We start from the raw sequence: 16873 nt of genomic DNA on the forward strand, positions 1-16873 counted from the left end.
AGAAGAAAAACAGATGCTTTCCAGCCACAGCAGATTTGTTCTTTTGTTCTTTTGTTTACTATCAGCTCCTGATTCCTTTCTCCTCCCAACGGATGCTGCCCCTTCATTGCTACGGTCCGGGGTCCTTCACCGAGCCACAGTGTAAGAGGAGAGAGGAGAAAAGAGGAGAAAACACCTAGCTTGACTGTAGCTCACAGAAAGAGGAAAATCACCATTTGGTCTGTGTTGGCAGCAAGTGCTATATAAGCCTTCTCTCCAAAACCTGGCTGGATAAGGTGCTTGGGAGTGGACCACAAAAGCAGCCATGGCCTGGGAGGGGAGAGGGGCTGCCCGGTCCCAGGGGGAAGCAGAGGCATCAATCTGATGTCCTGGCTTCTACAAGGAAAATGCTTCACACCTCGAGGAAGAAACCCAGTCCCGAGAGACCTGGATTTACCCAGGGTCTGCTGCTCTGCAGGACCTCCCCGCTCTTGCTTTCCCTCCAGTGAATGCAAAGCACTTCAGCAGAACCGAGGGAAGCAACCTGATGTACAGGAGGGGAAGAGCTCACACACAGGCTAGTCCTACAAAACCCTTCTAAGTCCACCCCCTCTCCCAGGCCCTGATCTTTGTGTAAACATCCCCGTATCTTTGAAGGAGAGTGCATTCACTTAGTCAGGGATGGCGTGGGAGAAACACATCACCTTGCAAACAGCTCCAGGTGTGCCCAAGCCATCTGCCATCTACTCCACCTGCCCTAGGGCGACCGCTGTGGTACAAAACCCGCATTGTACTGTGGTACCAAAAAAAATTGTACTCTAATACATCATGGTATAAGATCTGTACCAGACTGAGGGGCAGACCATAGCAAAGTCTCTGAGTCTGCAAAGCAGAGCTGGGTAGTAGAGAGGGAATTGGTCTCTTCAGGGAGAGAAGCCGTTCATGTAAGGGACCTTCATGTAAACATCCCATATGGCAGGCCTTTTCTGTTAATATTCATTGTGGAGACCGCTTTGGGAGCTACATCTATGTTACCCTTTACACACTGGTGGAGGAAGCTGTGAAGCTGGTCTGGCTGGTAGGTGTGAGGGCAGCTCACGCTGTGCTGGTCCTCCTGTCTTCACCCACCTGGCGCAGCAGCCCTTCTGACCTCGGGACCCTGCACGCAGCTCTGCAGTGCTCGACAGGAGCCAGCACATGCTTGCTTACTGCTTTTCACAAATACAGCCAAGCTTCATTATGTGTGACCATACAATTACCCGACCAAACCATAGCTTTTTAGGATGTCTGCTATTCAGATGGGGCATGTTTGTTTGTAATGAAATAACCTGCTTTAAAGTAATTTTGGCACAAATTAAGTGTTTGTGATACACACCATACAAGAGCTATAAAAAATGAATGCTATCACAAGGGTAAAAAAAAACCCCAAATTGTTTTCCATATGGGCAGGCAGGCCTATACACACACTTTCCACATACAATGGCCATTATATCCCCATAACTGTTAATAGATGGGAACTAATTAGATAGAGATGCAGCAGTATGTGCCAATGGACAGTCTGGTGATGTGCTGTCTATACACCACCCATTACTGTATCTTTTCCTCCTGGGAAGTTCAAAGCATTATGCCCTGTGTACAGCTGTGCCCTATTTGTAATCTAAGCTTCTGGCCCGGCTAATCACCACCCGTTAAACTCCCATTTTCTTCGTGAGTCGCACATTTTCCAGATCAAACCCCGTGTCTTAACCATGCAACAGACTGAGCTCGGCAATACATCTGCGTACAGTGCTGGAAGTGAGGGCAAGGCAGAGCTGAATTGCGTAGGTCCCCTAAGCCTCCAAGACACTTAACAGATAGATATGTTTAGATACACATTTAAAAGATGTACTGAGAAATAGATGCCCCTTGTCCCAGAAATCCTGCTGGGACAATCAGCAGGGGTGCTGCAGCTGCCAGCGAGCCTTGGAAGAAATTCTCAGAAGAACACGATGCAGGATGACAATATTTCTGCAAAAACGTGCATTGACCCATGGAATTGAGTAGGGAAATGACAGATGTCACGGGACTGCTAATTAACAAAAAATCAGTTACAGCAGTGAGTAAAAGATCAGTGTTAAATGCATAAGCCTGCAGAGTAATTGATTTAGATTCCTGTAAGTTTCAGCTCTAAACAAGGGTGCAGACCGGTGTCTCTACAGCAGCATGGAAATGATGGGCCTCAGGAGGACTTGAAAGGTCATCTACACCATCTTCTCCTACAAACGCAGGGCAGCTCTCCTTTTGCCCTTCTGGACACATCTCTGTCTAACCAAAAGTGAATTTTGCACCTTGGATTTCTGCCAGAGTTGAGCTGAGACGCCTGTCTCTTTTGCATGACAACCCGGGGTCAATACTACATGGGCCAGGACTAATGTGGTTAAGCAAAGAACAGCTTTCAACGTGAATTCAGCAGCGGATGTAGCCGTAACGTGCATCTGCAAAGAGCTGTGCTATGACACAGCCTTGTTCCCTGCACACATGAAACGGAGCATCCACTTGGGGAAGCAGCAGAGACACCACAGTTTTACAAGTGTGCTTTCCACCTAAATTCACTGCTGAAATATTCCCAACCCTTTGACTCAGCCTTAGGTCCTCTTTTTCACTAGATCAAAAGACTGGTACCCAGAATACTGGGTTGTAATTTGCCTCTGTCAATGAATCAGTAGAACTAATATCATGCATTTAACATCACACGATGATGAATTTTCATAATTACTTGGTAGAGTGAGCACTGTTGTCCTTATGCTCCTGATGTGCCCAGGTTGGGGGGAGTCAGCAACAGACCCTGAAGAGGTACAGGGAGAGCAGAGGTAGATTTTTCCTGGATTTTTTTCTCTCTTCAGTTGAATTAAACTTTATTACTTGGATGCATAATTCTTACTAAGACATATTTTAAGCAAGACTTCTTATTACATATTGTCATACGTTACTAAATTATTACATAACACCAGTTCTTCTATAGAAGTCCAATGCTTAGACTCTCAAGAACTAGTTGGCACTGGCAAAGTGCGTGTCTACATCTGCTTGCAGACAGTAAACTGTTGCCATTAGTTTTTAAAAAAATATACAAAAACATTTCTCTGAATCTTGGCTATTCCACTCCCCCATCTTTTAACTGTTCTTAGTGTAACTTGATCTGGTGGTGTGTCTTTAAACTGCAAAATCTAAGGTCTCTGAGCAGTCAAAGGACAGACTGTACCCACTGCCCTTTAACGGTAAGGAGAAGCTGCCCACACTGCAGCCCCCTCTGCACATCCCACCTCACACTGGTGATGCTAGATGGAACCTTTACCTGGCGAGTGTCTCATCTTTTCCATCCATAACAGCTACAAGGGCGCTTTTTTTTTTCTTTAAGGAAAAAAAAGTAGCTTCTTTAAAAGGAAAGAGGAAGCCAGAAATTTCGTAGCGTCTCAGTCCTGCCCCATGATGCTTCTTCCTGTCTCTGAATTTCCACCTGCCCCTTCTGCATATATAAGGCAGCACACGTGGGGTGGAACTGTTTAGTCGCCTGCCTCCATCCAAAGGATTAGTAGCAGTGGGGAGTGATGCTGTTTCTCCTTTCCTCTGCAGTTCGCAGGAGGTGAAGGAGCTCTGGCTGGACTCACTCCTTGGGTAAGTACTCCCTGGGATTAAATCTCTGAAGTTGGTGGAGTGCTCCAGACGCAGCTGTACAGAGATGTACAAAAATGTAGACGAGGGAGAGGTGTGCCCACTGCTAAGTGTAGCTCATAGGCAGAGCTGACTGAGTTGCTTAGCCTTGTGTTTGCAGATTAACAACAACCTCACGTAGCTGTCACCACTTGCTCATTTTTTGCATGGATTAAAAATGGAAAGCTGCTTTTTTTCTGTTTTAATCAAGAGGCAGATAGAGCAGCAGCGCCGCGTGCCTTCCAGAGAAGGGCTTTATGACTGACTTGAGTGGGATATCTTGCTGGTTCAGGATCATACCTAAATGCTCGACTGGCTTGCAGGGGAGAAAGACAAGAAGGGTGCAGTTTTACAAAGCTCTCTCTTTGTCCATTCCCTGTTCAATAAATAGGCAAACAAAAGGACCAAAGGAAACCAGAGTGTCCAGAGCTCCCCCGATCAAACTCCTAATGAAAGTGTTAAGCAGCTGTAATACTGTGAGTGTCTTTATTGTTTCAGTTCTGTCAACAAAGTGATTTTGAAAAGCTCTGATTTCTAAACCATAGCATTCAATTACTCATGTAGTGTCTTTGTTTTCTTGCCTAGTCAAAGACACTAAATGCTGGGAACATGGAGAGTCTGATTGAGTGCCAGTCCGAGGTAAGCAGCCGCTACATTTCCCCCAATCCTTGTTGGGTGCTGTTGTGAGATAGCAAAGCAGGGGTGGCCCCTGTAGGAGCTGCCCGCTGCCTACCATTACCCATGAGTGGGCAGAGCCCTTTGAAGGCAACTCCATGCAGCACCAATGCAGAAGGAGCTGGGCATTGCTGTCAGCAGCCAGCGCATTCCCCGCACTCCTGGGGAGCTTTGCTCAGGAATCTGGCAGGCTCCAAAGCCATCAAGGCTCCCCGGAGAAATCTGGGAGGAAATCTCCAGTGCCAGGGGAGGACACAGAAGGGCAGGCTGTGTCCGGCTGTGGTTTCTCTGGATCAAAAGAGCAGCCTGAAAGAGCACGGGGTTGTGACCTGCCGGGCAGGTCTGGGGTGGCTGGCTGCAGGGTTTACCACAAACCCCTCTATTGGGCAGCGAGGCAGTGTCACTCCTGGACCAAGGCACCTCTTCAGAGGGTTTTAGGTTTGCTATGGTTATTCCCCGGAGCCTCCCACAGATTTCTGAGGAGCTGTAGCAACTCGCTGGTGGCCCTCGCTGCTGGTGGCCCTCGCTGCTGGTGGCAGCTCTGTAACTCCAAAACACTTCTTGCAGGCTAATGCCAAGAAATGCCCCGCACTGGTCCCAGCAGATACTGAAGACGGACTTTGCCACTCGACTGGTGAGTTTTAAAAACAAACTGAGGAACTGCCTTCTTATATAATGCTTGCAAGCTGGCGCTTCTGCAAAACCACCCGAAACTGCCCGCTTCACCTCCCTGAGAGCAATCCACAGCCCTCAGCCCCATCCAGAAGATGGCTTAACCCCTGGAGTGCCACTCACTTGCAAGTGACCTCTTTCCCTTAAGCTCAATGGCAGAGGTGACAGTGCTGAGTGCCAGAGGTCTTGTATCCCTGTTCCCTGGTCCTCAGAGCCATGTTTCATTGTGTTCCCTGGCAGTAATGGGAAGTAAATGTGCTCCTTTCTCACTCGAGCATCGCCACTGAGGTGTGGCACTGCAAGTGAGTACAGCTACCAGCGGTTGCACGCCAGAGCAAATAAACCCTCTTGGCAGCAACAGCACTTGTTTTCTCTTGCCATGCAAAACCTCGGCACCTGTAAACAACCCGGCGGAGACCATTAGCAGAGCAGGGTCAGATTTGGAGCAGACCATCATATCAGACCATTTTTCAGGAGTATCAGAAGCAAACATTTTATATGGCACTATGTTAGGTGACTTTCTCATAGCTTTTAACCCCTCCCTACCAAGGATTTGTGCTAAGCCACAGATACAGGTCCTGAGAACTTCTCATCTGTGTAAGACAACTTCATTCTAGAGTAGAAGGCAAGTCCTTTGTAGGAAATTTGCAGAAGGCAACTCCTTTAGAAAGCTTTCTAGCAAAAATGATCCTTCTCTCACTGTTTCTGAAAGGGGAAAAAAGCCATACCTCATCCCAATACAACCATCATCTCCAAATTCCTAGCATGCCCTCCTCTTTAAGATGCAGATGCAAAACCCATGCTAAGAGATTTCTGACCATGAAATTCTGAAGCCAGTGAGGCCCTACTGCCATGCTCCCATCCTCTGGAGCAAGTATCACCTTCCACTGGCTGGCTGGCTTGCAGGGGGCAAGCACTAGCTCTAGCAGGACCACTATCATTAGAGCTGGCTCCGAAACTGGCAGAGCTGGAGCCGTGTGTTTTCATTTCAGCCTGTGAAAGAGGCTGAAAAGCAGGAGCCCCTAGTTCCACTCTTGCCCTAAGGCTGGGGCACAGTCAGACTGCGTAGTGAAAATTGTTGTCATTGCCAGCTGCCTAAGTGACATATCTGCCTTTAGATAGTTATCACAGAAACCACTGCAATATCAAAAATCTCTATAAATGATGTTATTTCTGTGCCTTGTATGTTCCCACTCTCTAAGAAGAAACACTGACTAGAATGTAAAAAAAACCACCCAAAAACAGGAAAGGCGGTGTCCTTAGAGGGATGGTCACAATTTTACAGTTTAGGTGGTTGTTTCCTTAGTAACCACTTAGTTGTCTTTCAGTTTCTCCCCATTTAGTTTGAGTTGTTTCAACATACATCCCTGCACCGCACACAGATGAATGGCCGCATAGAGCTCTGTGGGTTTTTTTAAATTGATTTTTTGCTTGCAGCAGATGGAACGAAGAAAAGAAAGAAGGGGATATCGCAGTCGTTTACTCTGAGACGAAGCTCTACCAGCGGGAATTCCCCAGGGCAGCTAGACTCGGGTGCCAAAATCAGTCTGTTTGGCCAGCCTCTGGCAATTATCTGTGGAGAAGATGACACATTGCCCCAGCCGGTGCAGGTAAGCAAGCCTGGCGATACAATTATACCTCTGGCTTCCAGTATGAGGCAGGATCCCCTGTACTTGTGCTGCAGCACCCAGGAGATGAGTGATTTTGGTGTTTCCCCTCCACACACACTTCTGATAAGCTCAGGGCCCATCCCAGATGTAGAAAGGGTCAGGTCTGTGGGCTTTGTCCCAGCTTGCACTGGAAGCAACTTGGAGTGGAAACAACCCAGGACCAGGAATAGGAGAAGATCTGCTCCTTAGTATAAACATCTGTGATTCTACAGAAGTCATTTAAATGACTATTTCAACAGCATAAACTTCCAAGGATTTCTGTATTTCCCTGAAAAAAAAGTTCAGCTATGGACTGCCACCGACAAATACCTAAACACTATCTTCCGGATAAAATCAGTCTTGTGACAGTTCTCCCACTGAGTTGGCTTTTTCAATAGACAGGCTTTTGTCTCTTCTAAGCAATATTTGCCTGGCTTGGGAGGGAGGGGATTTGAACCAAGACTTAAGCCATCCCTTGTTTCCTTCTGGAAGGAAGCAGGGACAACTCCACTGAAGTTAGTGGAATTCACCCATCCAAAAAGAGGGTGGGCTGGGGGAAAATCAGGTTATTGCCCATGTAATCTACTTGGAGCAAGAAACAGATACTGACCTAATTAGAGCACAGTGTACCTCCAGTTTTTTTTCTGTTTCTAAAGAAATGTTCACTTGCTAAAGGACCTTCCCTCACCCAATTAACTGTTCTCCCATTCCTGTCTGGTTTTTTTCCGTGCAGGATCTCCTAGCCATATTGTATATGAAAGGACCCTCCACTGAAGGGATATTCAGAAAAGCTGCCAATGAGAAAGCACGAAAGGAGTTGAAGGAGGACCTAAACAAAGGCGGGAATGTTGATTTGAAAAGCAAATCTGTGCACCTGCTGGCAGTGGTCTTGAAGGTGAGCTCCTCTGATGTGCAGCAGTCGGAAGGCATTGCTAATCTGCCCAGGACCACCTCAGTGCCCAGAGCTGACCTTGGAGTGGGACTCCAAGCTAAAGCCAGAGCAAAGACAGACTAAATGTTTCAGGCTTAGGAAAGTTTGGCATTTTCCTTTTCCACCTGATTTTCAGTCCCACTTGTTGTGCTGCTGATTTCCTGCATGCCCACAGGAAGCTCACTTCATCCTCCTCCTCAGCATCCTCCCCAGGGAGGAATACTGAGATTTATGGGTGAATGAAAAGCAGCTAAGAGCTGGGTCCTGTGGTTAGCCCAGTGCAAGTGTACTTGGCATGTTCTTGTAGACCCCACTGCTCTGCCAGTGCTGATGGTCAGGTAGCTCAAGCCAGCCTGCCTCCTAGTGAGCCCATGTCACAGTGATGCTCCCTCTGTGCTCAGGGGTAGTCTCCAAAGCCTCATCTAAATCTCATGGCCTTGCAGGACTTCCTCCGAAATATTCCCTCCAAACTCCTGTCGGCCGACCTCTATGAGAAGTGGATGCAAGCTCTGGAGAAGCCAAGCAAGCAGGAAAAAACTGAAGAATTGAAAGAGTAAGTTTTGCAACCAGGAAGTTTTGCAATCAGCCCCAATGTGATGGAGTGGCTGGTAGAGGCCAATGACATCTTTCGAAATTGAGAATCTCATTTAAAAGCCTGTCATTTATATCAGCTTGCTCATTGCTCATCAGCTTGCTATTGCTCCATGGGGTTTGGTCTAGAGGGCCCTAGTAGCAGCACTTCCTGAAGTTATCTGAGATTGCCCTACGAAACGACTAGCGTAGGAAGAGGCGAGAGGCTGCAGTGTCTCAGCTAACGCAGTCACTGTGCTGTGGGACAGGGAGCCTTCACATCTGCTGGCGGTGAAGGCGGGCACGTGGAGACCACGGCCGTGTTTTGCTCTTTAGAAAGAGCAGATGTGGAGGCTGACTGGGAGTGCTTTGAAAGATGCACAGCACAACCGCAGGCTTTCACGTGCCTTCGGGAAGCCTCCAGTGACATCTCCCGATGCCATCTCATCTACTCAAGGACGTGGACTGCTGTAATGCTTGCCTTTCAGTCAAGACCTTGTAATTCAAGATCTTATAATTAACCACGTGCTCAGCTGCTGTTGGGGATTTCTGAACGATACTTCTGCCAAGCAGTGAAAAAAGCACACGCATGCCTCTCTCTGGAGGAAGCGTCATCTGTCTGAGTTTAATTGAGACTTGCTCAAATAAAGAAGTAGCGGCTGCTGCACCACGAATTAACGTCACATTTTGTTTGCGTTCATGCAGGGTGGCTGACAAACTGCCTAGACCAAACCTTGTCTTGCTCAAGCACTTGCTGTCTCTGCTCCACCACATCAGCCAAAACGCCGAGACCAACAGGATGGACTCCAGCAATCTGGCCATCTGCGTTGGCCCAAATATGCTGAGCCCAGAGACGGACAACACGCTGCCGCTGGAAGTGCAGAAGGAGATGAATGACAAGGTGCGTTGAACTCACCAAGCAGCCACCCCCTTCGGGGCAGCTCAGAGCCATCCATAGGGGTCCCACTGCCATTGCAAAAGCTGAACAAAACAGCGCCCCTGGACATCGGGGATGCCCCTCAGCTCAGGTGCCTGCAATGTGATGGGCAAGGCTGCCCCTCGTCTCGCCTCCTCTGAGCAAAAGTAGCGGTTGCCCTGCAGTCCCCTACGTCGTATCACAGCTCCTGAATACTTTGCACACAGAGAGCAAGGGGCACCCGGTGGGCATTGCCACCCGCGGGCCCTCTGGACAAGTGAGGCTGAAGCTGTGGCTGATGGCGTTTTATTTGTATCGGGGCAGATCAATTAGGCTGCAGCATCAGGCCTCATCCTCCAGAGTGGTCTCACCCTCTGACTTTAAGCTAGTATTTTTTGCCTAGAAAGGTTGGACCAGATGATCCTTGAGGTCCCTTCCAACCTGGTATTCTATGATTCTATGATTTTGGCAGAAGCCACCCTGCTCTGTGCTGCCCTTCATACAAAGACAGCAGGCAGGAGCAGGAAAGACTGTTTAATATGTTTTCAGCCCTTTTGACTGAAATAAACTGTTTTCTGTGTGCAGGTGACAGTGTTGGTGGAGTTCCTCATAAACAACTGCTTAGAAATATTTGGGGAGGACATTGCCTTGTCGGTCTGTGCCTCGGCTGAGGAGTCACCGGAACACATAGACAGCTCCACAGGTATGAGAACAGACTGGGGATGTCAGAGACTGGGGCTGCTGGGCCAAATTGTTTAATTTGATATGGGAATACATCTGTGGAAACACAGAGAGTTGCAGAGGGTTCAAAACACTGTTGCAGTGCTCTTCTGTTCCCTTTCATCCTCAGACGGTCAGTAAAAACTAACGTGCTTTCTCCCCACAGAGCACCTATGTGCTGCTCATCAGAATGACTCTGCCTATGACAGCCCAGATCCTGAAGCTGAAGGCAGCCCCCGTACCTCTCAGATGGAGCAGCCCAAAGAGAGGAGCACTAGTGTGAGCAGAAGATACCCAACACGCATCTCTGCCCCTTCACTGACTAATTTCAGAAATGACATCAGCATGATGGACAGGAGGTACTCGGAGCCAGACCTGTCCTTCCAGAACCGCCTTGAAAGCAGGATAAGGAAACAGAAGCTAAACAAAAGTGAGGACAATTTTCCAGTTCAGCAGAAACAGCTAGGGTTGGAGGCACTGGAGAAACAGCTTGCAATCTTACCTTCACAATTATCAACTGACTCTCTACCCAAAACATCCTCCAGTTGCTCCCTGGAGAGCTCTGATGGCTCAGTCTTCACCAGCTCCCCAGTAGTTTCGCCCTCTAGTCCCAAAAAAACCTTTTTAAATAGGCCCCAGTCCTTTTCCACCAAGGCCACTGAAGACTGCAGTATGCCTAGCAGAGAGATCAAAAAGCATTCCATGTCGTTCTCTTTTGCAAACCGCAGGAAAACACTAATAAAAACCCAGAGTTGGGGGCCTGGAAAAAACATGGGTTTTCAGAGAGACAGCTTCACAAAGAAAGAAGATCAGTTCTCCTGCAGAGTCGTCCAGGAGAACAGCCCTGATGATGACGAACCATTGCCTGTGGAGTATCAGCAAAGGCCCCGTTTCAGGTCAGCTGATGAAGTGTTCAGAGAGGTAGACCAGAGGAATCCTGGAAGACCACCCTCTTATGAAGAGGCTACTAAAAACTGCCTGGCCACTAAAGTTCCCTCCCACAATCTCACGGTTCAAACTATGAGATTAAAGGTGTCAAACCAGGATGCTTTGCCAACTCATCCATGCAGCAGCTGTGCACAGGACGCAGCATATACATCTCTAAGGGATCTACCCAGTGGCAGAGTTTCTGCAGCGAAGGATTCTGATGTGGAAACTGAAACCCTCAGCGTCACTGTGGGAATAAACTCCCGTGTGAGTTTACCCGTGACCCCGGGAGTCTACCGATTGAGAGCCATGTCTGAATCCTGTCAAAAGAACAAACTTGAGTATGTGGCTCGGAGGTGCAGCCAGCCAGTTTTTGAGGTAGACCAGATCCAGTATGCTAAGGAATCCTACGTTTAAAAAGCCTATCCCTCCTTTTCGCACTGTACAAAGTAAATATTGTAAAAATAGACATCTTGCTCATCCTTTGTAAGATTTTACTTTCAAGAGACCAAGAATAAGCTAGCTGTGCATGAACTTTTTTTTCCTTGAGGCTCTCCTGAAGTGTCTGTCACATTCTTTCACCACAAGAGGTGGTGGTGGGGAAGACCTGTGTATTATTATGTAAAAATGGAAGTGAATATGCTGTATATAACCTGTTGTGTGTGAAAGCTAGTTAGTAGTTGATAAACAGTGTTGTATTTGTATCCCTGAAAGGACAATTAAAAGGTTGGCAGGTCCTTTCCTTTTCTTTTCTGTATGGTCACAGACTCCATGCCATTTGTCACGTGTGTGTGCCAGGCTGATGCAATGCTTTGCTGATTTTCTGCATTAAGAAGTGGGCTGGCAGTTACCCCAACTGAGGAAAAGCTGTTCTGTCATCAAGGCCACTTCAGCACTCTTCCATAAATCCCCTGTACCTGCTGCCATTCCCTCTTCCTGCTTGCTGGTGATGAGAATGATCTGGCCACTAACCAGCATTAGTGTTGTATACCGAGCCTGGGTTTAGAGCCACCGAAGCCCTGCAAGGTCATTATGGGAATGTATCAAGTAAACCTCATGTGGCCTGCCCCGCTTTTAGTCTAAATAAATTGGACAGGCTAAGCAGAAAGAAAGAGTATCTTCAGGTTTGCTTTTATGAGGGGAAAAGAACCCAAACAACAAAAATTCCTGTAAGGAAACATTCTGGATTCCAGCTTTAAATAGTTAAAGCTGCAGCTCATTAAAAAAAAAAAAAAAAGAAAAAAAGACAAAAAAGAAAATACCAGGTGGTGTCCTTATAACCTTGTAAAAATGACTGGAAGTGCAATGTATTTTTAGATGTAGGAACTTGTTTTGGTTAGCACTTACCTCCCCTTTTATGGCTCTGCGTAGCCTTGAACCAGGAGCAGGAAGACTTTTGTTTTTCTCCTGCGTAACTTCACTACAATAAAACATTTTTCTGCATGAATGCTAAACTGTCCGTTGGCTGTCTTTAAAACATCCAGGCCCTACATGTACTGTACCTACTTTTATACTGTTCTACAGGTACTGCAGGTCTACTTGAATGACATGGCATATCTAAGTAGCTGCAAGGAAAGTAACTGACCAGCACTATCACTACTATTGTTGTTGTAAGAGGCTGCAGACTAGATTTTGGGAACAAATCCCTCTCTATCAGGGAAGCAAGTTACACTGCCATGTAACAGCAGTTACCAGTGAGGTGGAGAGGGAGCTGCAAAGAAGTGATGCTGCTCCAAAAGTGGAGCAGATTAGAAAATAGCATACCAGCATCTCAGGTATGATGTTTTCCAGGTGTAGGTGTTCCAGGACACAGAGAAAGGGGAAGGAGAGTACCTGGCCTGACAGGAGAAATGATGTGAGAAGGACCATACTGGTAGGCTGCAACTAGAGGAAATGCCACCTCACCCAGCCCCCTAAGCAGTGGCATTTTGCTTCCAAGCAACTCAATGAGAGAGCTCTGCTGCAAGCTGCAAAAGGCACTTGCCATTTTCTGGAATCTGCAACTCCTGAGTCACAGAATCACAGAATAGGTGAGGCTTGAGATCCTCCTGTCCAATCCCCCTGCTCAAGCAGGGTCAACTAGAGCGGGTTGCCCAGGACCATGTCTAGACATGGTCTGAATATTTCAACAGACGGAGACTCTGCAACATCTCTGGGCAACCTGTTCCTGTGTTTGACTACCTTCACAGTGAAAAAGTGTCTCCTTGCATTCAGATGGAATTCCATGTGTTTTAATTTGTGCCCGTTGCCTCTTGTCCTGTGTCAAGTGGGAATGACAGCTTTCCTTTGTAAAAAACACAAGTGTCTTGCCCTCGTGGCAGAACAAGTGTGAAGAGATAATCCACGTGCAGTGGAAAGGCTCAGAAGCCACAGAACAGAAAACAAACTTCAAAATGTACTCAAACAACAACATGGCTACCTCTTTGGTAAGCGACTCATTCTTTTTGACTGTGACAAGACTAAAGATCCCAAGACGAGGAACTGCTCGCTTCCTGTCCTGTAACCACACCAGAAAACCCATGGAGAATAAGCACAGTCACTTCACCAGAGATGAGGAGAGTCTCTCTTTAGGTCCAAGGTGTCCTAAGGCAGACATGACAATCACACTCAGAAAGCTTACCTGGGTTCTAAATGTTCAATATAGATGAGCCTAAATCTTCCAGCTCCTGGATAAGAAAGTCCATTTGGAATTTCTTTTAAGGCACTTCAATAGAGGGAGAAAAAGGAAGATGAGCGCAACAGAGAGGAGCTGTACACACTGTTAACAAACAAGGGGTAAGGTGAAAGAGTGGCCCAGTCCCCCTTACCTTGTTCTTGCATTTCTTCAAGTCCAGGAAGCACCATGATTAAACAAAATCTGAATGTAAACAGACCCCAAAAGAGATTTACTCCCTCATGACAGATAACTTTTTTCTTCCTCCATCTCTTAAGACTTGCCTGTTCAGTCAGCATTATTTTCATGCCACATCCCTTCACACAAGGGATTTCTCTTCTATATAAGCACTTAGGAGGCCTCAAAAGACTAGAATGACACAGAAAGCAGAGTGCTTTGCTTTAGCACTTACTCATCTGCCTACAGCTCAGAAAACAGCTTTATCATGCTACCAGCCCACCCGTACCACATTCAAGTATCCAGCCCAACTATCCTGACCTCCAAGAGTAAGGCCCTTTAACTGCTATATCCAACAAGTGAACTATCTAAGTGCCTTTGTCAAAGCTGTCTTTGACTCCTTAGCCAGAAAGATCAAATACCCATTTACAGCTGGGTCAGCTGGAGCTGACTTATTTGGCACAAGAGTTGAATGATGACAGCAAGCCTCCTATTCTCCGCAGGTTACTCCATCATCAGGATTGCATCACTTGCTTCACACATCCAATTTTCTAATTAAATTTCATGAAAACACTCTAAACATACATGGCATATAAGACTGAAAGAGGGAAAAAAGCAATATTAAAGCAGAAGATCCAAGCCATTGCTGTGTAAGGCAATGCTGGAATTAAGGCTATTAGTGCAGCCTGAATTCAGTTCCTTATGTTTGCATCCTGCTGTTGTTTTCAATCACATGATGCACTCTGTTCTTCCCCACAGGATGCACCTGCTCTGGGGAGGAACCAAGGTTGTGCAGCAAAGGAGAAAGTTTTAATTCTGGCATTCCCCAACACGCCTTGCCTAGCCGAGCACCCGGGCTTTGGATGTATGGCTATGTCTGATTTTCTAGGATTTGAAAGAGCCAACAGAAGAACAAAGGAGCTCCTCATGGAGCAACACGCTCCTCTCCTTCCTTCCCCATGTTGTGCACTGGGTAGTTGCAAACTCTTGTTCTCTGCCACTTGAATTAGGACAGCAACTTACAGCAAAAGCACATTGTCATCAACTCTATGGCCAAGCATTAGTGAAGGCTGAGAGAAATACCATGCCTGCAAGTTTCACAAACATTCAGACTGGCACTTAGGTGCAGACTGCAGACATGGACATTTACATTTAGTCATCTGTATGCAAGCATTTATGTGAGCCTGTGTCTCCTCTTCTGCACAGTCTTAGCATTTACTCCTTTACAACACTGACACTTGGCTTTCTTTTTTCAGGTGCACTTGGCTCTTCAGAGTTTCTTACACTGTATCTAGTTTGATGAAACAGGATTTGCAATCTTCTTCTTTGCACATTAAGTAAATGGAGGACAAGACTGCATGCCCTGCAATGACAAACATCACTTGGAGTTCAACAGCTAGTATTAGGGAAGGTAGGGCATCCTGTTTGTCACCCAGAACTCTGTTTCTGTTGGGACTGAACCACTCTAGGATGTGACTGTGCTCCACAATTCTGACACCTAAAATAAAGCCAAGAACTTGGGAAATTTTTTGTAAAGGGATTGTATCTCTTCAGCCTTTTGATTAGAAATAGATCTCTCTCTTTTCCTGTAGCACTAAAGCCAAAATGGATGGCTTTGGGATTCCTGCTTGGACTATGTATACTTTAACGTTAAAAAGCTAATACTAATGTTAAAAGCTAATGATAAAATTACTGCCTCATAACTCAGTTACATATTGTAGGGACTTCCACACAGACCATTTTTACCATAATGTTCCGTCTTGTAATACTGCTATCAAATGTCACCAACTACAACAGGAAGAAGTCTCACAGCAGACAAAAATCCCGTCTGTGTTATTTTTAGTCTGGGAATGGGAGTTCTTATTTCTCTACTGCCTGTTCTGGTTTTGGTGCTGACCCATCACAGGAGAGCAGGTGGTTTGCTGCAGCACCACACCAGCACTGCTTATTCCTGGGCTGACTCATTCCTCACCCATACACTGCAAGTGACAATTTCAGCTTCCCAGTGCACCCAGGCAGGTCTCTTGACCCAGAGAACAAAATTTTTGCCATAGTGAGGCCAAAAGATTACAGCGCTTGGCTATCACAGGAGTGAGCTTTGAACAAATATAGGTAGGCAGCCCAGGATCCTGAATGATACCCTACAGCAGATAAAAGAGTTCTCAAGTTAAAGAGCCACTGATTTCCAGTGCCTCTTTTCCAGGACCTCCAAGCTCAAGGGTTCCCTAGAGGAAGATGGGATTATGGTTGTCAGGAATTTTATCCTTCTGCCACCTGAATGTGTCCAGAGACCCTTCTTCCCACAGGATTACTACAAAGGGAACCTCTTCATAAAAAAAGCCAAGAAAACCCCCCAGTGGCTCACTGCCAAAAACTCCATGACAATACCATTATCTTTCTTCCCTTAAATCCATTAATTTATTCCCTCTCTCAGGAAAAGAAGATGTTTTCAAGTGTCATTCATGCAATCCTACATTTCTGTTCAATGTAAAGCATGTCTTCGATAATGGGTGCACGAGCCATTTCACCTGCCTGCTAAGACATATTCAAGACAGCAGGCCTGCTTCTCCACTGCTCTGCAAACTCAGGGGGCACCAAGAGCTGTGTGGAGCAGGCATGAAAAGCTGTTTTCTTGGTATGCATTCCCTCTGCATGGCAGAATATGCCTGTCTGAGATGGAAAGCAGCATAGAAACTCATTCACCAAGTTAACTTGGAAACTCAGCCATGAAGTTAACCAAGTTCACTTTGAAGTTGGCTTGGTTGGCTGTCCAATCCAGCAAGCATTTCATGTCTATAACTGCTCACATCCAGCTGCAAAATTCAGGTGATTAAAACATGCTGCTACTCTGCTAGCATTAGCCAGATAGCAGTTACTGTGGCTATCATGTGTCTCCACGAGGACAACTTCTGACTACAGGAAAAGGAAACCCACCTTGGTTAGGCGCTCTGGTTACATTTTTCTCTGAATTTTGTTAGCAGTCAGTCCTTATCACGTGTATCATCAGAACAGAGTGAAAGCTTCAGAGGAACTTCTGAAGGCTAAAAATTCAGAAGAGGAAGCAAATTTTTAAATAAAAAGTCTGACAATAATAGAGAGACAAATCTATGGGAAAAGGGCAGCCACTGTTGGAGGAGTGATACAATTCTCATATGCACAGCTGACTCATATACGTAGACAACTGCAAGTCTCCGTGGATGTTGGGTGAACAATTGGTTTTTATGTCTCTGTTACTCAGAAGTGCTAATTATCTAGTTTTTTCTATAGAATGCATCACTTTTCTTGTGTTAAATCAGTCTTTTCCATTTGCTGTGATA

General features: G+C 46.4%; 1 protein-coding gene across 1 annotated transcript; it reads left to right on the top strand.

Moving 5' to 3' along the window:
- Nucleotides 1-4115: 4115 nt before the first annotated feature.
- On the top strand, nt 4116-11640 carry TAGAP (T-cell activation RhoGTPase activating protein). The gene is made up of 9 exons (XM_009281449.2): nt 4116-4142; nt 4252-4305; nt 4909-4975; nt 6451-6623; nt 7396-7557; nt 8037-8146; nt 8869-9064; nt 9665-9782; nt 9966-11640. Exons 1-9 carry the CDS (start codon nt 4116-4118, stop codon nt 11141-11143), a joined length of 2085 nt encoding a protein of 694 aa, XP_009279724.1. The 3' UTR covers nt 11144-11640.
- The last annotated feature ends 5233 nt before the right edge of the window (nt 11641-16873 follow it).

This window comes from Aptenodytes forsteri, unplaced genomic scaffold, assembly GCF_000699145.1.
Source record: "Aptenodytes forsteri isolate BGI_AS27 unplaced genomic scaffold, ASM69914v1 Scaffold82, whole genome shotgun sequence".
Taxonomy (NCBI): Eukaryota; Metazoa; Chordata; class Aves; order Sphenisciformes; family Spheniscidae; genus Aptenodytes; species Aptenodytes forsteri.